Here is a 24,982-nt window from a genome sequence, read left to right as displayed (position 1 = left end):
GGTCTAGAAGAAATAACAAACAAACAGTGATGAGCAAAGCAAAAACTGAAATGCAAAATAAATGAGAAGGAATCGATAGCAGAATAACTGCAGCAGAAGAAGAGATAAGTGAGCTGGAAGATAGAATGGTGGAAATAGCTGCTGCAGGGCAGAATAAAGAAAAAGGAATGAAAAGAAATGAGGACAATCTCAGAGACCTCTGGGACAACATTAAACACACCAAGAGTCGAATTATAGGGGTCTCAGAAGAAGAAGAGAAAAAGAAAGGCTCTGAGAAAATATTTGAAGAGATTATAGTTGAAAACTTCCCTAATATGGGAAAGGAAAGAACTACCTAAGTCCAGGAAGTGCAGAGAGTCCCAGGCAGGATAAACCCAAGGAGAAACATGCCGAGACACTTATTAATTAAACTAACAAAAATTAAATACAAAGAAAAAATATTAAAAACAGCAAGGGAAAAGCAACAAATAACATACAAGGGAATCCCCACAAGGTTAACAGCTGATTTTTCAGCAGAAATTCTGCACGCCAGAAGGGAGTGGCAGGATATATTTAAAGTGATGAAAGGGAAAAACCTACAACCAAGACTGCTCTATCCAGCAAGGCTCTCATTCAGATTCAATGGAGAAATCAAAAACTTTACAGGCAAGCAAAAGCTAAGAGAATTCAGCACCACCAGACCAGCTCTTCAACAAATGCTAAAGGAACTTCTCTAGGAGGGAAACACAAGAGAAGATAAAGAACTACAAAAACAAACCCCAAACAATTAAGAAAATGGTAACATACATATCAATAATCACCTTAAATGTAAATGGATTAAATGCTCCAACCAAAAGACACAGGCTCGCTGAATGGATACAACAACAAGACCTGTATATATGCTGTCTACAAGAGACCCACTTCAGACCTAGGGACACATACAGACTGAAAGTGAGGGGATGGAAAAAGATATTCCATGCAAATGGAAATCAAAAGAAAGCTAGTGTAGCAATACTCATATCAGACAAAATAGACTTTAAAGTAAAGACTGTTTCAAGAGACAAGGAAGGACACCACATAATGATCAAGGGATCAATCCAAGAAGATATAACAATTGTAAATATTTATGCACCCAACATAGGAGCACCTCAATACATAAGGCAAATGCTAACAGCCATAAAAGGGGAAATCAACACTAACACAATAATAGTGGGGGACTTTAACACCCCACTTACACCAATGGACAGATCATCCAGACAGAAAATTAATAAGGAAACACAAGCCTTAAATGACACATTAGACCAGATAGACCTAGCTAATATTTATAGGACATTCCATCTGAAAACAGCAGAACACACTTTCTTCTCAAGTGCACAAGGAATGTTCTCCAGGATAGATCACACATTTTGCATCACAAATCAAGCCTTGGTAAATTGAAGAAAACTGAAGTTGTATCAAGCATCTTTTCTGACCACAACACTATGAGATTAGAAATCAATTACAGGAAAAAAACTGTAAAAAACACAAACACATGGAGGCTAAACAATATGCTGCTAAATAACCAAGATATCACTGAAGAAATACAAAAAACCCTAGAGCCAAAAGACAATGAAAACACGACAAACCAAAACCTATGGGATGCAGCAAAAGCAGTTCTAAGAGGGAAGTTTATAGCAATACAATTCTACCTCAAGAAACAAGAAAAATCACAAATAAACAACCTAACCTTGCACCTAAAGCAATTAGAGAAAGAAGAACAAACAGGAAAGAAATCATAAAGATCAGAGCAGAAATAAATGAAACAGAAACGAAGAAAACAATAGCAAAGATTAATAAAACTAAAAGCTGGTTCTTTGAGAAGATAAACAAAATTGATAAACCTTTAGCCAGACTCATCAAGAAAAAAGGGAGAGGGCTCAAATCAATAAAATTAGAAATGAAAAAGGAGAAGTTATAACTGACACCACAGAAATACAAAGGATCATAAGAGATTACTACAAGCAACTATATGCCAATAAAATGGACAATCTGGAAGAAATGGACAAACTCTCAGGAAGGTACAACCTACCAAGACTGAACCAGGAAGAAACAGAAAATATGAACAGACCAATCACAAGTAATGAAATTGAAATTGTTATTAAAAGTCTTCCAACAAACAAAAGTCCAGGACCAGATGGCTTCACAGGCGAATTCTATCAAACATTTAGAGAAGAGCTAACACCTATCCTTCTCAAACTCTTCCAAAAAATTGCAGAGGAAAGAACACTCCCAAGCTCATTCTATGAGGCCATCATTACCCTGATTCCAAAACCAGACAAAGATACTACAAAAAAAGAAAATTACAGACCAATATCACTGATGAACATAGATGCAAAAATCCTCAATAAAATACTAGCAAACAGAATCCAACAACACATTAAAAAGATCATACACCACAATCAAGTGGGATTTATCCCAGGGATTCAAGGATTCTTCAATATATGCAAATCAATCAATGTGATACACCATATCAACAGACTGAAGAATAAAAACCACATGATCATCTCAATAGATGCAGAAAAAGCTTTTGACAAAAGTTAACACACATTTATGATAAAAACTCTCCAGAAGTGGGCATAGAGGGAACCTACCTCAATATATACAACATTTGGCCATATATGACAAACCCACAGCAAACATCATTCTCAATGGTGAAAAACTGAAAGCATTTCCTCTAAGATCAGGAATAAGACAAGGGTGTCCACTGTCTTCATTATTATTCAACATAGTTTTGGAAGTCCTAGCCACGGCAATCAAAGAGGTAAAATAAATTTAAAATATCCAAATCGGAAAAGAAGAAGTAAAACTGTCACTGTTTGCAGATGACATGATACTATACATAGAGAATCCTAAAGATGCCACCAGAAAACTACTAGAGCTAATCAATGAATTTGGTAAAGTTGCAGGATACAAAATTAATGCACAGAAATCTCTTGCATTCCTATACACTAACAACAAAAGATCAGAAAGAGCAACTAAGGAAACAATCCCATTTACCATTGCAACAAAAAGAATAAAATACCTCAGAATAAACCTATCTAAGGAGGCAAAAGACCTGTACTCAGAAAACTATATGATACTGATGAAAGAAATCAAAGATGGCACAAACAGATGGAGAGATATGCCATGTTCTTGGATTGGAAGAATCAATATTGTGAAAGTGACAATACTACCCAAAGCAATCTACAGATTCAGTGCAATCCTTATCAAATTTCCAATGGCATTTTTCACAGAATTAGAACAAAAAATTTTACAATTTGTATGGAAACACAAAAGACCCTGAACAGCCAAAGCAATCTTGAGAAAGAAAAACAGAGCTGGAGGAATCAGGCTCACTGACTTCAGACTATACTACAAAGCTACAGTAATCAAGACAGTATGGTACTGGTGCCATAACAGAAATACAGATCAATGAACAGGATAGAAAGCCCAGAGCTAAACCCATGCACATATGGTCACCTAATCTATGAGAAAGAAGGCAAGAATATACAATGGAGAAAAGACAGCTTCTTCAATAAATAGTGCTGGGCAAACTGGACAGCTACATGTAAAAGAATGAAATTAGAACACTCCTTAACAACATACGCAAAAATAAACTCAAAATGGATTAAAGACCTAAATGTAAGACTGAACACTATAAAACTCTTAGAGGAAAACATAGGAAGAACACTCTTTGACATAAATCACAGCAAGATCTTTTTTGACCCACCTCCTAGGGCAACGGAAATAAAAACAAATATAAACAAATGGGACCTAATTAAACTTAAAAGCTTTTGCACAGCAAAGGAAATTATAAACAAGACAAAAACACAGCCCTCAGAATGGGAGAAAATATTTGCAAATGAAGCAACTGACATGGGATTAATCTCCAAAATATACCAACAGCTCATGCAGCTCAATATCCAAAAAACAAACAACCCAATCAAAAAATTGCCAGAAGATCTAAATAACCATTTCTCCAAAGAAGACATAGAGATGGCCAAGAGACACAAGAAAAGATGCTCAACATCACTAATTATTAGAGAAATGCAGATCAAAACTACAATGAGTTATCACCTCACACCGGTTAGAATGGCCATCATCAAAAAATCTACAAACAATAAATGCTGGAGAGGGTGTGGAGAAAAGGGACTCTCTTGCACTGTTGGTGGGAATGTAAATTGATACAGCCACTATGGAGAACAGTATGGAGGTTCCTTAAAAAACTAAAAATAGAACTACCATATGACACAGCAATCCCACTATTGGGCATATAGCCAGAGAAACCATAATGCAAAAAGACACATGCACCCCAATGTTCATTGCAGCTCTATTTACAATAGCCAGGACATGGAGGCAAGCTAAATGTCCATCAACAGATTAATGGATAAAGAAGGTGTGGTATATTTGTACAAATTGTGTCATTTGTAGAGAAATGGATGAACCTAGAGACTGTCATACAGAGTGAAGTAAGCCAGAAATAGAAAAACAAATATTAACATATATATGTGGAAATAGAACAACAGTACAGATGAACCTATTTGCAAAGCAGAAATAGAGACATAGATGTAGAGAACAAATGTGTGGACAACAGGGGGGGAATGGGGGAGTGGGATGAATTGGGAGATTGGGATTAACATATATATGCCACTGGGTATGAAATAGATAACTAGTGAGGACCTGCTGTATATCACGGGGACGTCTACTCAGTGCTCTGTGGTGACCTGGATTGGAGGGAAATCCCAAAGGGAGGGGATATGTGTATACATATGGCTGGTTCACTTCACTGTGCAGAAGGAGCTAGCACAACATTGTAAAGCAACTATACTCCAATAAAAACAAAACAAAAAAAAAAAAAGAGAAAAAAACCCAGCCTTCAACAGTTGAATGACTAAACAAATTATGGTATATTCATAAAATGGAATACTACTCAGCAAGGAAAGGAAATTTATTCATGCAACAACATGGATCTCAAAAATATTATGCTAGAGAAATTGGACACAAAAAACCAGCTGTGATTCCCTCTGCGTGAAATTCTTTTTAAAAAAGCATAACTAATATGTTGTGATAGAAATTGCATTAGTGGTTGCCTGAGGTGTCAGGGAGGGGTGGTCACGGTGGAGGGTATGTATGAGAAATTTTTCAGGTGACAGAAATGTTCTTGATTGAAGTAGTGGTTACATGAATGTATACATTTGGCAAAGCTTATCAAACTGTACACTTAAAATGGGTCATAGTATCATGTCAATTATATCTCAATAAAGTTGAGTTTTAAAAAAAAAAATCCTATTGGCTTAACCTTCAAATTATTTCCAGAATTTGACCCACTTCTCCCCACCTCCACCACTACCACCTGGTTTATCTCTTATGTGAATAATTACAGCCTTCTAATTGGTCTTCCTGTTTCAATACTTGCTCCTCAAAAGTCCATTCTCTACACAGCAACCAGAGAGGTCCTTTTCAAAATGTAATTCAGATCATGGCACTTCTCTACTTGAAATTCTTGCTTGGTTCTCCATTATTCTCAGAGTAAAAGTTAATGTTTTTACAATAGCTGTCAAGGCCATCAATGGTCTGTCCTCTCATTCATTCTACTGTAGTCACACCAGCCTGCTTTCGGTTCTTCAACATGCCAGATGTGCTCCTGCCTTGGGATATTTGTATTCACTTTGCAGCTGTCTGGAAAGCTCTTCTCCCCTCTTCCAATAGCACATAATTTACTCCTTCTCCTTCAAGTCTTTGTCCAAATGCCAGCTTCTCAATGAGGCCCACCCTGACCACCCCAATTTATTAACAACCTCTTTCCAAGAACTCCCAATTCCCTTTGCTCTACACTGTATTTTTTTGTATAACATTTAGCATATTCTAGCATTATATATCATTTACTCCTGTATCGTATTAATTATTGTCTCCCTCTGCTAAAATGTATGCTCCATGAGGGCAGCAATTTTGATCTGGATGGTTCACTAATATAGCTCTAGCACCTAGAAATGGTCATGCTATAGATTGGGTGCTCAATACATTTTGCTGAATGATTTTCATAAGCATCTCTCTTCCTTCTACAAATTGTTTCTCACTCCTGTTAAGCTCTTTCAGGTTTACAATAAATCTATCATTTAAAAATATGATTAAAATGTTTTTCTTCTCCCCAGCAGGAGAGTTGTTTTCAGTGTTATCTGACTCAATCAAAACTACAGCGCAGAGTAAGGGAGAAGAGAATTCCTAGAAAGAACTTTTATCTTCCTATGCAGCAGAGACTGGTGAAGGCAGCTCAAAGAATTTGGTGGCAATGCTCAACTACAATCACAACTGTAGCATTCAACCCAACTAAACAACCACAGAGGAAGGTCAGCATCATCTTTAAGTCCTGTTACCTGTTGTGCTGAATTTTAAAGCAATTCACAGACACATTTGGGTGACTCTTCAAATTATTTCAACAACAAATGTGTGTTTAGCAGCAACAATAGAGAGTATATGTGAGTGTGTGTGTATTATTAATCTATATAAATACCCTAAATTATCAAGCTCACTCTACTTACAAAAAACCCTTATTTCTACTCTATTAAGGAAAGCTGAAATGACATGTGAAAAAAATCAAGCATCATCTGTTTTTTATACATTGCCGTCTTCTTTTCTCAGAAATCAAAAAATATCAAAAATATATTTGTAATACCGATTAAAAATAGAATTATATCAATATAATATAAACATATAAGAAACACAGCAGTGTCTATAAAATGTCTATAAGTAAAGATAAATGGGAAAAATAAAATTGTTGTGATTAAGTTTCATTTGTCATTGAATGATAACCCAAATTATATTTTATCAGATAAACCATTAACATGCAATTGATTATGGATAACATTTGCAATCTTATTTGTAATTTTTACTGGTAAATAAGTTGCTTCATAAAAGAGAACTCACTTCAGATTATATCTGTCGTACTCAGTGGAAGATCTTGGCACTGCAGAGATCATATAAAGAAATCCAATGTGTTCATTTTCACGTACTATTTTAATGATTTGCAAGGGATTTTGAATGTTGGCTTTAATGACTTCTTCCCGGTCGTGGAAATAGTACTTAGGGTAAGTTGAGGAACTAATCTCGTAGAGGCCTCTTCTTCCAATGCTGGTACGTGACAGTTTAGCAGGAGAGGGAGAGAACGCCTCAGCAGAGGGCCATTGGATCTAAACAAAGCCAGTTTTTTAAAAAATTAGTTCTTTTGGGGGGGAAAAAAACTGTATATAAGTGACAAAATATTAACCTCCAGGACTAATTACCACACTGCCTAAGATGTCTAGGGCTTAAAGGAAAGCATTTTTGAACTGAAAACTTTCAAACTATTGATCGGCAGTGATAGATTCCCTCTCAGTACTCCTTGCCCACGTGTCCATCTCCTTCCCACAAGCACCCCCAGCAACACTTCCCATTGCCTTCTCTTCTCCCTTCACTTAAATGTTTACTACATCAAAATGCTACCAGCTCCCTGGTGTTTATGAGAGCCCACCACTCCCCTTGCTCAGTTGCTCTGTATCTCCCCTGACTGTGGCCTTTCCCTCAACGCCCCGCCCCGCCCCCCCCCACCAGCCCCACTTCGTTCTGACAACCTTGATGCTTTTCGGTGAGTGACATCTTGGACAGCTGTCGCCATAACTCATAATAAACTATTTTTAATGAATGTGATGGTTTGTTACATTGAGTATTGGGGATCAGTATGTAATAGCCTTGGAGAAGCATATATGTTATTTTGTTTTGAACTTCCTCCTCTTATTTTATTTATTTTTTTATTGGAGTAAAATTGCTTTACAATGCTGTGTTAGTTTCTGCTGTACAGTGAAGTGAATCAGCTATATGTATACCTATATCCCCTCCCTCTTGGACCTCCCTCCCACCTCCCTCCCCCCATCCCGCCCATCTAGGTCATCACCGAGCACCGAGCTGAGCTCCTTGTGCTATACAGCAGGTTCCCACTAGCCATCTATTTTACACATGATAGTGTATTTATGTTAAATCTAATCTCCCAATTCATCCCACCCTCCCCTTCCTCCCCGTGTCCACATTTCTGTTCTCTACATCTACGTCTCTATGCCTGCCCTACAAATAGGTTCATCTGTACTATTTTTCTAGATTCCACATATATGCATTAATATATGATATTTGTTTTTCTCTTTCTGGCTTACTTCACTCTATATGATAGACTCTAGGTCCATCCACATCTCTACAAATGACCTAATTTCGTTCCTTTTTGTGGCTGAGTAATATTCCATTGTATATATGTACCACATCTTCTTTATCCATTCATCTATCATTGGACATTTAGGTTGTTTCCATGTCCTGGCTATTGTAAATAGTGCTGCAATGAACACTGGGGTACATGTGTCCTCACATGCACACTGAAATGTGAGAGGCACTGTCTCCAGAACAGGCAATTGTGAGTTAATAACATATATGCTTATGCTTCCGGCCCTGTGGGTCCTAAGCATAAGCATATATGTTATTAACTCACAATTAATTGCTTGCTCTGGAGACAGTACCTCTCACATTTCAGTGTGCATGTGAATTACCTGGGTAACCTGTTGAAATGCAGAGTCTGCCAGCCAATCTGAGGTGGAGCCTGAGATTCTGCATTTCTCACTTGCTCCCAGGAGATGCAGATGCTGCTGGCTCCGGACCACGTGTGGAGCCCCAAGACTAAGTCCCCACCATGTTCACACACTTGAGCTCTGCTCCAATCCCTGGGTCCCACTGTCTGCTCTCAGTGCCACTCACACTCCTTTGCTCCTCCCCAACAAATTTGGGACAGCATCAAACACGTCTTCTCCTCCTGCCGAGGAGGTTGATAACCGTGTTTGAGGAAATGTGATATCAACTCCAACAGTCATCCTTTTGTCTCTCTGACAGGACTGGCTTTAAGACAAAAGCATCTGCATTGCAGACCTGCTTTGGTGAATAATTGAGGTACATATATAAATGATATATTTATTGCCTATTAGCAGAGTTAATAGAGGTTGCCATTTCTATAAGAGAGTTATTACCATAAGCTCTGTGGAACAACGTCCCCATAAGATTTGTATTCATAGGGATCATTATTCTCTATCTCTGATTAAATACCTCATTGAGTAGGAGTTTCAGAAGAGAATCCTGGGAATTTCAGAGCTAAAGGACATACGTCTTTAAAATCAAAGATAAAATATGCTCCTTTCATTTATTGGCCAGGGATAGCAACAAAGGTACTGTTTTCTTATATAAAAGAAGAGGCCAAACCAGATACCAGAACCAGAGAAAATACATATTGTTTTGTTCCAATGTTTCAACAAGAGCTCTAGTCAACTCCTTTATGAGACAAGAGTATTAATATTTTAACAGGAAATGCATTTATTTTATTTATTATATCTCTTAAAAAGTTATACTGCATTCTAAGTGAAAGGTTTCTTCAACAATAGGCCTACACATTTTCACTTTATTTCTAATTATGTAACTCGGTGGGAAGACGTGATTCAATTTAAACAGTCACATATGTTTGGATTTTGCAGTGGTTGGGGGAGGGAAATAAAGGAAGCATTTATTCATAAATTGTAGAACATCTATAATATTCCTCTATGGTGGATGCCCAGTCCAATTGATAAGTCAATCTTCCTTAATTACCTGAAGCAAAGCCTTCAACTTTCCGTCCTTCTTTCCTTCCTCCCTCCCTCCCTCCCTCCCTCCCTCCCTTCCTTCCTTCCTTCCTTTATTCCTTCCTTCCTTCATCTCCCAGTAAATCTTCATAGATACATTTCCATCCTGAACTCATTCTGAGAAATCAATACCCAGAAAAATGAACCTCTTCTCAGAATAAATACTCTTCTTTTAAATAGAATATCCCCTTTCTTCCACATTTCCCTTCAACCTCTAACTCTTTACTGAATTCTTCACTTAGTTACAGTTACAACCAAACATAATCTATAACTTATTCCTTTTCAGCTACTTCCTTCATCCCAGATGTGTACACAATCTCTCTCGCTTTTATTTTTTATTTTTAAAAAATTTTATTGAAGTATAGTTGATTTACAATGTTGTGTTAATTTCTGCTGTACAGCAAAGTGATTCAGTTTTACACATATATATTCTTTTTCATATCCTTTTCCATTATGGTTTATCACAGGATATTGAATATAGTTCCCTGTGCTATACTGTAGGACCTTGTTTTTTTAATCCTTCCTATATATAGTAGTTTGCATAATCTCTTTTTAAAATTCAAGCTCTTGAAACGCACTTTATACCAAATGAGCTAATTAATGTACAATCAGATCTTTCTTGGCCCCACTTAAAATATCTCATTCTCTCTTTCTACTTCACAGAAACCAAATTAACTGAAGCTATACAATTTCATACAATTTATCATATGATATTCTTTCAGGATAATCTCACCCAAACCCATGGCTCCCAAGGCCATAGCTGCTCTCCCACCTTATCTGCCTTGTTAACCCTCCACTCATTCCTCCGAGCTTAGCACACTTCCCTAGGGTAGCTGTTCTTCCACTGATGGTCCCCCTGGCCACCAGGTATAAGCATCCCTTCTGTTCAGTTCTCCATTATTTTGTACTTTAAATGACCAGTGAGAGCTCTTATCACACCTCACTGTGCTTAAGTGTTTACTTGTTCATTTCCCACCTCCAGATTCTGAAATCCTCGAGGACAGAGCTTGTCCTCAACTCTCAATTTCTAGCACTGCAGCCCAAAGCCTGAAAGACAGACAACTAGCACTGAAAGATCCTCTCAATAAAAAGCTCAGAGAATTCTTGGCTCTATTGGTATTTTTATTGTGGGTGTGTCCTCCACATCTTCTCCCACTTCTGTACTTTTGTTTAATTATCTACAGGTATTCACATGAAGCCAGGCTCTAGTGATTTTGCCCCAGAACTACTCTTCACTTATTCCTTGCAAGGCAATTTCCCCACTCTACAACGTTCACCAATTACAAAAGTTGTCTCTCTAGTTGGTTCAGTTTCTATTTTATTGTCCTTCACCAAGGTCTTCAAAGATTTGGGGGAATAAAGATGAAAATTTCATAAAAGATATAATAACATTCAAAATACTATTATGTCTTCTTTTAACATGTCTTCTAGAGAAGATCAGGAGACACTATATGAATGCTGAAAGTTTTCCTGTATGATTTTACTCTATTGTCCAAATTTTCCTTAAATAGGAAGAATTGGGAAATACTGTGTTCCCCCAATCCATTATATAACCTAAGAGAAAAAGATTTTGCCACTATCCTTATGAGTTAAAAGCATGTTAGCAATGCTATATGAAACTAACATTAAAAAGATCAATTAAGTACTTTAATACTTACCTGTTTTTTCTTTTTCACAGAATCTTCATGCTCGAACTGAACAAGAGATTTGGTAGAACTTCTTTCTTCAGTGCTTCCTGGAGGCTTTAGGACTCCAGAAGTGATTAACCGGTATCGGTTCTGCTCATATATGTATTCTGGCTTCTTATGATCTTGGTAGGCTTTTAGCACTGGCTTTGGGAAATAAAGAGACATGTTAATCTTTTAAATATTAATGTGAACTTGTTCTTCACTACATTTGGACTCTACCTCTGTTGGAAATTGATCACCTTCCTGGACTAATTTCCTATCTAAGCCACAATCATTATTAGCAGCTATCATCATTGTCTATGGCCTATTGCTTGACTAAGACTTTTCTACTTGGTTTCCATTAATTCTGCCCTTTAAATACCAATGAATACTTCTAAGGGTGACATTATGACAGAAAGTACACAGAGACATGAAATCACATACTCACTAATTGTCCAATACAAACCCCCACCATTCACTACAACAGTTACCGTGGGATCATACAGAACTCCCACTCTACCCAAAGGTCACTAATCACTTCCCATAGCCATAACTAATTGAAGATCATCACAAAACCAAACAACCAAACAACCAAACTTTTTAAATGGGCAGAGAATCTGAATAGGCATATTTCCAAAGAGGAAATGCATCTCTAATCATCAGGAAAGTGCAAATCAAAACCACAATGAGATATCACCTCACACCTGTCAGAATGGCTATCATCAAAAAGATAACAAATAACAAGTTTTGCCAAGGATGTGGAGAAAAGGGAAAATGGTGGGGATGTAAATGGTGCAGCCACTATGGAAAACAGTATGGCAATTCCTCAAAAAATTAAAAAAAGAACTACGATATAACCAACCCAGCAATTCCACTCCTGGGTATTTATCTGAAGAAAATGAAAACAGTAATTGAAAAGATATATGCACTCTATGTTCACTGCAGCATTATTTACAACAGCCAAGATATGGAAGCAACCTACGAGCCCATCAATAGATGAATGGATAAAGATGTGGTATTTACATACAATGGAATACTACTCAGTCATACAAAACCATGAAAAATTTCCATTTGTGACAAGGATAGACTTTAAGGGTATTATGTTAATTGAAATAAGTCAGACAGAGAAAGACAAATACTAGATGACTTCACTTATATGTGGAATCTAAAAATAGCAAAACAAATGAACAAACAACAAGGCAGAAACAGAGCTATAGATACAGAGAACAAACAGATGGTTGCCAGAGGTAAGAGGGGTGGGTGGAGGAAAGAAGTAAGTAAGGAAGATTAACAGGTACAAAGTTCCAGTTGCAAAATAAAAGAGTCATGGGTATGAAATGTACAGTGTGGGGCATATAGTCAATAATTATGTAATATCTCTGCATGGTGACAGATGGTAACTAGACTTATCGTGGTGATCATTTTGAAATGTATACAAATATTGAATCACTATGTTGTATAACAGGAACTAATGTAGTTTTACAGGTCAATTGTACTTCAAAAACAAATAAAATCATAGCAAAAGAGATCAGATTTGTAGTTACCAGAGGCAGAGGGTGGAGGGGGGAAATTGAATAAAGATAGTCAAAAAGAAAAAAGACATTCTCTTCAATAAGTGGTGCTGGAAAAACTGGATAGAAACATGTAAAAGAATGAAATTAGAACATTCTCTAACACTGTATACAAAAATAAACTCAAAATGGATTAACGACCTAAATGTAAGACCGGATACTATAAAACTCCTAGAGGAAAACATATGCAGAACACTCTGACATAAATCACAGCAATATTTTTTTGGATCTGTCTCCTAAAGTAAAGGAAATAAAAGCAAAAATAAACAAATGAGACCTAATTAAAATTCACAGCTTTTGCACAGCAAGGGAAACCACAGACAAAATGAAAAGACAACTTACTGAATAGTAGAAAATATTTGCAAATGATATGATCAATAAGGGATTAATATCGAGTGTAATATATAAACAGATCATACAACTCAACATCAGAAAAACAAACAACTCGATTAAAAAATGGGCAGAAAAACTGAATAGACATTTTTTCAAAGAGGAAATACAGATGACCAACAGGCACATGAAAAGATGCTCAACAATGTTAATCATCAGGAAAGTGCAAATCAAAACCACAATGAGATATCATTTCACACCTGTCAGAATGGCTATCATCAAAAAGAGCACAAATAACAAATGTGGGTGAGGATGTGGAAAAAAGGGAACCTTCGCACACTGTTAGTGGGAATGTAAATTGGTACAGCCACTATGGAAAACAGTATGGAGTTTCCTCCAAAAATTTTAAAAAAAGAACTACCATATGACCCAGAAATTACACTCCTGGGTATTTATCTGAAGAAAACAAATACAGTAATTCAAAAAGATGTACGCACTCCATGTTCACTGCAGCATTATTTACAATTGCCAAAATATGGAAGCAACCTAAGAGCCCATCAATAGATGAATGGATAAAGAAGATGTCTTATATATATACAGTGGACTATTATTCAGCCATTAAAAAGAACAAAATTTTGTCATTTGCAGCAACATGGATGAACTTGGAGGGTATTATGCTAAGTGAAATAAGTGAGACATATGTTATCACTTATATGTAGAATTAAAAAATAAAACACACTAGAGAATATAACAAAAGAAGTAGACTCACGGATAGAGAGTGGTTACCAGTGGTGAGAGGGAAGGGAGGAGGGGCAAGATAGGGGTAAGGGATGAAGAGGTACAAACTACTATGTATAAAATAAATAAGCTACAAGGATATATTGTTCAGCACAAGGAATATAGCCAATATTTTATAATAACTTTAAATGGAGTATAATCTATAAAAATATTGACTCACTATGTTGTACACCTGAAACTAATAAAATATTGTAAATCAACTATACTTCAATAAAAAAAGATCAAGGAAAAAAGTACTAGATGAAAATATAAGAGGTGAATTTTACAACACTGTTAAGAAATTCTATCTCTATGCTAAGTTAAGACAGAGAAAGACAAATATTGCATGATATCACTTATATATGGAATCCAAAAAATACAACAAGCTAGTGAATATAACAAAAAAGAAGCAGACTCAGATATAGAGAACAAACTAGTGGTTACCAGTGGGAGGGAGGGGCAATATTATAGGGGTGGGGGAGTGGGAGGTATAAACTATTGGGTGTAAGATAGGCTACAAGAATGTATTTTGCAAAACGGAGAATACAGCCAGTATTTTGTAATAACTGTAAATGGATTGTAATCTTCAAGAAGACAAACTTCCAATTATAAGATAAGTAAGTACTAGCGATGTAATGTACAAGATGATAAATATAATTAACACTGCTGTATATTACGTATGAAAGTTGCTAAAAGAGTAAATCCTAAGACTTCTCATTACAAGGAAAATTTTTTTCTATTACTTTAATTTTGTATCTATATGAAGTGATGGTTGTTCACTAAACTTATCGTGATAAACATTTCATGATGCATGTAAGTCAAATCACTATGTTGTACATGTTAAACTTATACAGTGCTTTATGTCAATTATACCTCAATAAAATTGGGGGAAAGGAGACTTGGGGCAAGATGGCGGAAGAGTAAGACGCGGAGATCACCTTCCTTCCCACAGATACATTAGAAATACATCTACACGTGGAACTGCTCCTACAGAACACCCACTGAACGCTGGCAGAAGACATCAGACCTCCCAAAAGGCAAGAAACTCCCCATGTACCTGGGTAGCGCAAAAGAAAAAAGAAATAACAGAGACAAAAGAATAGGGATGGGACCTGCACCAGTGGGAAGGAGCTGTGAAGGACGAAAGGTTTCCACATACTAGGAAGCCCCTTCGTGGGCGGAGACTGCGGGTGGCAGAGGGGGGAAGCTTTGGAGCCACGGAGGAAAGCGCAGCCACAGGGGTGCAGAGGGCAAAGCGGAGAGATTCCCGCACAGAGGTTCGGCGCCGAGCAGCACTCACCAGCCCGAGAGGCTTGTTTGCTCACCCGCCAGGGCGGGCGGGGGCTGGGAGCTGGGGCTTGGGCTTCGGTCGGATGCCAGGGAGAGGACTGGGGTTGGCGGAGTGAACACAGCCTGAAGGGGTTAGTGCACCACAGCTAGCAGGGAGGGAGTCCGGGAAAAAGTCTGCAGCTGCCGAAGAGGCAAGAGACTTTTTCTTGCCTCTTTGTTTTCGCGGCGCGCAAGGAGAGGGGATTCAGAGCGCCGCCTAAACGAGCTCGAGACGGGCGCGAGCCGCGGCTATCAGCACAGACCCCAGAAACGGGCATGAGACGCTAAGGCTGCTGCTGCCGCTGCCAGGAAGCCTGTGTGCAAGCACAGGTCACTCTCCACACCGCCCCTCCCGGGAGCCGGTGCAGCCCGCCACGGCCAGGCTCCAGTGATCCGGGGACAACTTTCCCGGGAGAACGCACGGCGCGCCTCAGGCTGCTGCAACGTCACACTGTCCTCTGCCGCCTCAGGCTCGCCCTGCATCCGTACCCCTCCCTCCCCCCGGCCTGAGTGAGCCAGAGCTCCCGAAGCAGCTGCTCCTTTAACCCTGTTCTGTCTGGGCGGGGAACAGACGCCCTCAGACGACCTACATGCAGAGGCAGGTCCAAATCCAAAGCTGAACCCCGGGAGCTGTGCAAACAAAGAAGAGAAAGGGAAATCTCTCCCAGCACCCTCAGAAGCAACGGATTAAAATTCCACAAACAACTTGATGTGCCTGCATCTGTTGAATACCTGAATAGACAACAAATCATCCCAAATTCAGGAGGTGGACTTTGGGAGCAGGATATATCAATTTTTCCCCTTTTCCTTTTTTTGTGAGTGTATATGCGTATGCTTCTGGGTGAGACTTTATCTGTATAGCTTTGCTTTATAATAGCTATATTTTATTTTATTTTATTTTAACCTCTTTCTTTCTTTCTTTCTTTCTTTCTTTCTTTCTTTCTTTCTTTCTTTCTTTCTTTCTTTCATTTTTTCTCCCTTTTACTCTGAGCCATGTGGACGAAAGGATTTTGGTGCTCCAGCCAGGCATCAGGGCTGTGCCTCTGAGGTGGGAGAGCCAACTTCAGGACACTGGTCCACAAGAGACCTCCCAGCTCCACGTAATACCAAATGGCAAAAATCTCTCACAGATCTCCATCTCAACATCAAGACCCAGCTTCACTCAACGACCAGCAAGCTACAGTGCTGGACACCCTATGCCAAACAACTAGCAAGACAGGAAAACAGCCCCATCCATTAGCAGAGAGGCTGCCTAAAATCATAATAAGGCCACAGACACCCCAAAACACACCACCAGACGTGGACGTGCCCACCAGAAAGACAATATCCAGCCTCATCCACCAGAACACAGGCACTAGTCCCCTCCACCAGGAAGCCTACACAACCCACTGAACCAACCTTAGCCACTGGGGACAGATACCAAAAACAACGGGAACTACGAACCTGCAGCCTGTGAAAAGGAGACCCCAAACACAGTAAGATAAGCAAAATGAGACGACAGAAAAACACACAGCAGATGAAGGAGCAGGGTCAAAACACACCAGACCTAACAAATGAAGAGGAAATAGGTAGTCTACCTGAAAAAGAATTCAGAATAATGATAGTAAGGATGATCCAAAATCTTGGAAATAGAATAGACAAAATGCAAGAAACATTTAACAAGGACGTAGAAGAACTAAAGGGGAACCAAGCAATGATGAAAAACACAATAAGTGAAATTAAAAATACTCTAGACGGGATCAATAGCAGAATAACTGAGACAGAAGAACGGATAAGTGACGTGGAAGATAAAATAGTGGAAATAACTACTGCAGAGCAGAATAAAGAAAAAAGAAGGAAAAGAACTGAGGACAGTCTCAGAGACCTCTGGGACAACATTAAACGCACCAACATTCGAATTATAGAGGTACCAGAAGAAGAAGAGAAAAAGAAAGGGACTGAGAAAATATTTGAAGAGATTATAGTTGAAAACTTTCCTAATATGGGAAAGGAAATAGTTAATCAAGTCCTGGAAGCACAGAGAGTCCCATACAGGATAAATCCAAGGAGAAACACGCCAAGACACATATTAATCAAACTATCAAAAATTAAATATAAAGAAAACATATTAAAAGCAGCAAGGGAAAAACAACAAATAACACACAAGGGAATCCCCATAAGGTTAACAGCTGATCTTTCAGCAGAAACTCTGCAAGCCAGAAGGGAGTGGCAGGATATACTTAAAGTGATGAGGGAGAAAAACCTACAGCCAAGATTACTCTACTCAGCAAGGATCTCATTCAGATTTGATGGAGAAATTAAAACCTTTACAGACAAGCAAAAGCTGAGAGAGTTCAGCACCACCAAACCAGCTTTACAACAAATGCTAAAGGAACTTCTCTAGGCAACAAACACAAGAGAAGGAAAACACCTACAATAACAAACCCAAAACATTTAAGAAAATGGGAATAGGAACATACATATCGATAATTACCTTAAATGTAAATGGATTAAATGCTCCCACCAAAAGACACAGACTGGCTGAATGGATACAAAAACAAGACCCATATACATGCTGTCTACAAGAGACCCACTTCAGACCTAGAGACACATACAGACTGAAAGTGAGGGGATGGAAAAAGATATTCCATGCAAATGGAAATCAAAAGAAAGCTGGAGTAGCAATTCTCATATCACACAAAATAGACTTTAAAATAAAGACTATTACAAGAGACAAAGAAGGACACTGCATAATGATCAAGGGATCGATCCAAGAGGAAGGTATAACAATTGTAAATATTTATGCACCCAACATAGGAGCACCTCAATACATAAGGCAAATACTAACAGCCATAAAAGGGGAAATCGACAGCAACACAATCATAGTAGGGGACTTTAACACCCCACTTTCACCAATGGACAGATCATCCAAAATGAAAATAAATAAGGAAACACAAGCTTTAAATGATACATTAAACAAGATGGACTTAATTGATATTTATAGGACATTCCACCCAAAAACAACAGAATACACATTTTTCTCAAGTTCCCATGGAACATTCTTCAGGATAGATCATATCTTGGATCACAAATCAAGCCTTGGTAAATTTAAGAAAATTGAAATCATATCAAGTATCTTTTCCGACCGCAGTGCTATGAGACTACATATCAATTACAGAAAAAGATCTGTAAAAAATACAAACACATGGAAGCTACACAATACAATACTTAAAAACGAAGTGATCACTGAAAAAATCAAAGGGGAAATCAAAAAATACCTAGAAACAAATGACAATGGAGACACGACGACCCAAAACCTATGGGATGCAGCAAAAGCAGTGCTAAGAGGGAAGTTTATAGCAATACAAGCCTACCTCAAGAAACAGGAACCATCTCGAATAAACAACCTAACCTTGTACCTAAAGCAATTAGAGAAAGAAGAACAAAAAAACCCCAAAGCCAGCAGAAGGAAAGAAATCACAAAGATCAGATCAGAAATAAATGAAAAAGAAATGCAGGAAACAATAGCAAAAATCAATGAAACTAAAAGCTGGTTCTTTGAGAAGATAAACAAAATTGATAAACCATTAGCCAGACACATCAAGAGAAAAAGGGAGAAGACTCAAATCAATAGAATTAGAAATGAAAAAGGAGAAGTAACCACTGACATTGCAGAAACACAAATGATCATGAGAGATTACTACAAGCAACTCTATGACAGTAAAATGGACAACCTGGAAGAAATGGACAGATTCTTAGAAATGCACAATGTGCCGAGACTGAACCAGGAAGAAATAGAAAATATGAACAGACCAATCACAAGCACTGAAATTGAAACTGTGATTAAAAATCTTCCAACAAACAAAAGCCCAGGACCAGATGGCTTCACAGGCGAATTCTATCAAACATTTAGAGAAGAGCTAACACCTATCTTTCTCAAACTCTTCCAAAATATTGCAGAGGGAGGAACACTCCCAAACTCATTCTACGAGGCTACCATCACCCTGATACCAAAACCAGACAAAGATGTCACAAAGAAAGAAAACTACAGACCAATATCACTGATGAACATAGATGCAAAAATCCTCAACAAAATACTAGCAAACAGAATCCAACAGCACATTAAAAGGATCATACAACATGATCAAGTGGGGTTTATTCCAGGAATGCAAGGATTCTTCAATATACGCAAATCAATCAACTTGATATATCATATTAACAAATTGAAGGAGAAAAACCATATGATCATCTCAATAGATGCAGAGAAAGCTTGTGACAAAATTCAACACCCATTTATGATAAAAGCCCTGCAGAAAGTAGGCATAGAGGGAACTTTCCTCAACATAATAAAGGCCATATATGATAAACCCACAGCCAACATTGTCCTCAATGGTGAAAAACTGAAACCATTTCCACTAAGATCAGGAACAAGACAAGGTTGCCCACTCTCACCATTATTATTCAACATAGTTTTGGAAGTGTTAGCCACAGCAATCAGAGAAGAAAAAGAAATAAAAGGAATCCAAATCGGAAAAGAAGAAGTAAAGCTGTCACTGTTTGCAGATGACATGATACTATACATAGAGAATCCTAAAGATGCTACCAGAAAACTACTAGAGCTAATCAATGAATTTGGTAAAGTAGTGGGATACAAAATTAATGCACAGAAATCTCTTGCATTTCTATACACTAATGACGAAAAATCTGAAAGTGAAATTAAGAAAACACTCCCGTTTACTATTGCAACAAAAAGAATAAAATATCTAGGAATAAACCTACCTAAGGAGACAAAAGACCTGTATGCAGAAAATTATAAGACACTGATGAAAGAAATTAAAGATGATACAAATAGATGGAGAGATATACCATGTTCTTTGATTGGAAGAATCAACATTGTGAAAATGACTCTACTACCCAAAGCAATTTACAGATTCAATGCAATCTCTATCAAACTACCACTGGCATTTTTCACAGAACTAGAACAAAAAAATTCACAATTTGTATGGAAACACAAAAGACCCCGAATAGCCAAAGCAATCTTTAGAACGAAAAATGAAGCTGGAGGAATCAGGCTCCCTGACTTCAGACTATATTACAAAGCTTCAGTAATCAAGACAGTTTGGTACTGGCACAAAAACAGAAATATAGATCAATGGAACAGGATAGAAAGCCCAGAGATAAACCCACGCACATATGGTCACTTTATCTTTGATAAAGGAGGCAAGCATATACAGTGGAGAAAAGACAGCCTCTTCAATAAGTGGTGCTGGGAAAATTGGACAGGTACATGTAAAAGTATGAAATTAGAACACTCCCTGACACCATACACAAAAATAAACTCAAAATGGATTAAAGACCTAAGTGTAAGGCCAGACACTATCAAACTCTTAGAGGAAAACATAGGCAGAACACTCTATGACATACATCACAGCAAGATCCTTTTTGACCCAGCTCCTAGAGAAATGGAAATAAAAACACAAATAAACAAATGGGACCTAATGAAACTTAAAAGCTTTTGCACAGCAAAGGAACCCATAAACAAGACCAAAAGACAACCCTCAGAATGGGAGAAAATATTTGCAAATGAAGCAACTGACAAAGGATTAATCTCCGAGATTTACAAGCAGCTCATGCAGCTCATTAACAAAAAAAAAAAAACAAAAAAACAACCCAATCCAAAAATGGGCAGAAGACCTAAGTAGACATTTCTCCAAAGAAGATATACAGATTGCCAACAGACACATGAAAGAATGCTCAACATCATTAATCATTAGAGAAATGCAAATCAAAACTACAATGAGATATCATCTCACACTGCTCAGAATGGCCATCATCAAAAAATCTAGAAACAATAAATGCTGGAGAGGGTGTGGAGGAAAGGGAACACTCTTGCACTGTTGGTGGGAATGTAAATTGATACAGCCACTATGGAGAACAGTATGGAGGTCCCTTAAAAAGCTACAAATAGAACTACCATACGACCCAGCAGTCCCACTACTGGGCATATACCCTGAGAAAACCATAATTCAAAAAGAGTCACGTACGAAAATGTTCATTGCAGATCTATTTACAATAGCCAGGACATGGACGCAACCTAAGTGTCTATCATCGGATGAATGGATAAAGATGATGTGGCACATATATACAATGGAATATTACTCAGCCATAAAAAGAAATGAAATGGAGGTATTTGTAGTGAGGTGGACGGACTTAGAGTCTGTCATACAGAGTGAAGTAAGTCAGAAAGAGAAAAACAAATACAGTATGCTAACACATATATATGGAATCTAAGGAAAAAAAAAAAAGGTCATGAAGAACCTAGTGGCAAGAGGGGAATAAAGACACAGACCTACTAGAGAATGGACTTGAGGATATGGGGAGGGGGAGGTGTAAGATGTGATAGGGTGAGAGAGTGGCATAGACATATATACACTACCAAATGTAAAATAGATAGCTAGTGGGAAACAGCCGCATAGAACAGGGAGATCAGCTCGGTGTTGTGTGACCACCTAGAGGGGTGGGATAGGGAGGGTGGGAGGGAGGGAGATGCAAGAGGGAAGAGATATGGTAACATATGTATATGTATAACTGATTCACTTTGTTATAAAGCAGAAACTAACACACCATTGTAAAGCAATTATACTCCAATAAAGATGTTTAAAAAAAAAAAACAAAACTGGGGGAAAAAAGACAACCAGCTTCTATATGCAAATTTAATGAAAGAACACTACATCTCCTATGGAAGTACTCATGCCCCCAGAAAATCAAATTCAAGACTCTAGACCTAACTACCAACATATAGGAAATACAAGAACCAGAAAAATATAGGTTAGCTACCACAGTGGGGATACAGTCAACAAAATTAGACTGTGTAACTATATAGAAAAATAACCAAATTTTTCTCATTAAAATTTTTTCCTAAGAAAAAATAAAAGAGTTGATGGGGAACTTACAGACCTAGAGACTTAAGAGAAATATCAACTAGCTAGTGCATGGATCTGATTTTGATCTAAATTTTAACAAGGACTCTGCAAACAAAATTATTATAAGACAATCAGGGAAATGTGAATATTTTTTAACAGTTTAAATTATTTTAACAGCTTTCCTGAGATATAATAGACATACATTAAGCTGTATGTATTTAAAATGTGCAATTTGATGTGCTGATATATATATATAGATATATATATAGATAGATAGATGATAGATTAATAGATACAGATATGAAACAGTCAAGATAATGAACAGAACCCAACCATGAGCCTTTTCAGGTTCCTTTCCAATACTCCTCCCTAGGCAAATACTGATCTGTTTTCTATCACTATACATTAGTTTGCATTTTCCAGCCCTTTATATAAATGTAATAAAATAGTATGTATTTTTTTTGCCCACCATCTTTCAGCATAATTATGCTGAGATTCCTCTATGTTGTTTCATGTATCCATAATTCATTTATTTTTAAGGCTGAGTAGTATCCTATAATGTAGAAACACCACAATTTATTCATTCACCTCTTGATGGACATTGTGGTCGTTTCCACATTTGGGCTTTTAAAAACAAAATTGCTGGAGAGGGATCAAGATGGCGGAGTAGGAGGACATGGAGCTTACCTCCCCCCACAAACACATCAAAAATACATCTACATGTGGAACAAGTCTCACAGAAAACCAACTGGAAACTGGCAGAAGAATTCCTATACAACCAAAGCTTCAACAAACTTCTCCACGCAACTGGGTAGGAAGGGGGAAAAGGCATCAAGACGGAACTGGCGCCCCTGGGAGGGATCCGTAAAGGAGAGAAGGTCCACAAGGCAGACCCTTGTCCTGGGGAGGCCCCTTACTTGCCAGGAGGTCCGCTGGGACAGATATAGGGGCTGGAAAAGCCTAAATTCTACTCCCGAGGAGTGTGGGCATGCTGGCTTGCTAACAATCAGGGCAGAGAGAAACCAGTGCTGGCGGCTGCTGCCACGCCTCACTTCCCAATTCAAGGTGCACACCAGATGGGGCCACAAGTACTCACAGAGGCAAAGTGACAAATCTTGGACCAACAGGCCCTGGAAGAGGACTCAATCTACCTGCAGGGAGACAGGCTGGAGGGCCTGGGTTGTGGTCTGGACCGAAACTTGGAGCCCACTGTTAGCACTCACATGCAGACTTTGTCAGCATGCATACTAAATGGTGCCACAGAAACGCGCAGCAGCTGGGCGCTGAGTCTCTGGTGGACAGGCCCTGGGCAGGAGTACACAGCTGTTTGTTTGTGTCTGGCAGGAGCGCTCCGGCCCTGCCCACTCTACACTGCAGCTTGGAGCTGGATCTGCGGCTGACAGGTCCTGGGAGAGGTTGGCCACAGAGGCAGCCCAGGTTCCAGGTGGCAGCACGACCACCTAGATTCCTGCAGCCACAGCACTCCGGCCCCAGCCCCAGCCCACTCCACAGCACAGCCTAGCAGTAGGTCTGGGACAAACACACGGAAAAAGAGATGTGACCATGGGCTGCTTCTGGGTGGAACCACGGCCGCCTGCACAGGCAGTCCATAGGGTCACTGTGACTACATGGACCTCACTTGCTTTAGCAATCACCTCCTGTGGGGCAGGGCATGCACTTGTCGATGAAAAATTAATCAGTCGATCTAAGAAAGAAATGGAAAATTTTATTCAAGCCAAATTTGAGGATTACAGTCAGGAAAGAGGACCTCAGAAAGCTCTGAGAACTGTTCCACCTGTTAGAAGTCAAGGCACAGTTATATAAATTTTTTTGAGACAGAGGGCTATACATCAAATGACATTTTATTGGCAGTTTAAATGATCCAGAGCTAAGCATCATTGTGTTGGGTCATGTGACCCTGTATGAGATCAAGAAGGAATTGCTGATGCTGGGAGAATGTTGCTCTTTAAGGCTGAGCAGGTATTCCTGCTGATGGCGGAGGTTTCGTTGATGCATAATGCAGAAACACAAGCATAGTGGGGGAAGAGAGCAGGCCAAAGTGCAGAGAAGAATTTTTTATGTTTAAATTTTCTTGTCTTGCCATAAAATATGAATTTTATTTCACACACTCAAGGGCAATGGATCCTGATCAAACCCAACCCTCAGGGCTTCTACTCCAACAACTGGGGAGTAGACCCTGCCCCAACAGGGCTGTGACAGCCATGGAGCAAAGAGGAGGTCTCATCCGACATCCAGCACAGGCTCTGGAGACCACAACATCAATCACACCTACTGTCAAGGGATAATGGCCAGCACACTATGAGGAAAGATGTGGCTGGCATTCATACCAAACCCAGCCACTGCACCAAAAATGCTGGACTCACACAGTCTACACAGGGACACTCCCACTTAAAAACATCCCTTCAAACACCACAGTAGATAACTGCTTCTCCTGAATTCATAGAGACAAAGTTTAAGTAAAATGAAAAAGCAGAGGAACTACTCCCAATTAGAAGAACAAGAGAAATCCCTTGAAAGAACAAACAATGAAACAGACCTCACCAGACTGTTAGATCACAAGTTCAAAAAGGAGATAATAAAAATGCTAAAGGAATTAAGAAAGATGATTGATAGAAATGCAGATCACTGTAACAAGGAACTAGAAACTATAAAGACAAACCAATCAAAATTAGACAACTCAATTGGTGAAATAAAAACCAATCTAGAAGCAA

The 24,982-nt window shown here is 38.5% G+C and overlaps 1 protein-coding gene across 1 annotated transcript in view; it reads right to left on the bottom strand.

The window, feature by feature from the left end:
• The window catches only part of DNAH6 (dynein axonemal heavy chain 6), a 297,879-nt gene that overhangs the window by 259,575 nt on the left and 13,322 nt on the right, over positions 1–24,982 (bottom strand). Inside the window, exons 3-4 of the mRNA XM_068564239.1 lie at positions 11,333–11,506; positions 6,922–7,184 (exon numbers count right to left, since the gene is read on the bottom strand). Of these exons, the coding sequence (XP_068420340.1) occupies positions 6,922–7,184; positions 11,333–11,506 (437 nt within the window). The remainder of the gene's footprint in view (positions 1–6,921; positions 7,185–11,332; positions 11,507–24,982) is intronic.

This window comes from Eschrichtius robustus, chromosome 15 (genome assembly GCF_028021215.1).
Source record: "Eschrichtius robustus isolate mEscRob2 chromosome 15, mEscRob2.pri, whole genome shotgun sequence".
Classification (NCBI taxonomy): Eukaryota; Metazoa; Chordata; class Mammalia; order Artiodactyla; family Eschrichtiidae; genus Eschrichtius; species Eschrichtius robustus.
Note: the sequence above shows the minus strand (reverse complement) of the source record. Positions and strands in the feature narration are given on the sequence as shown.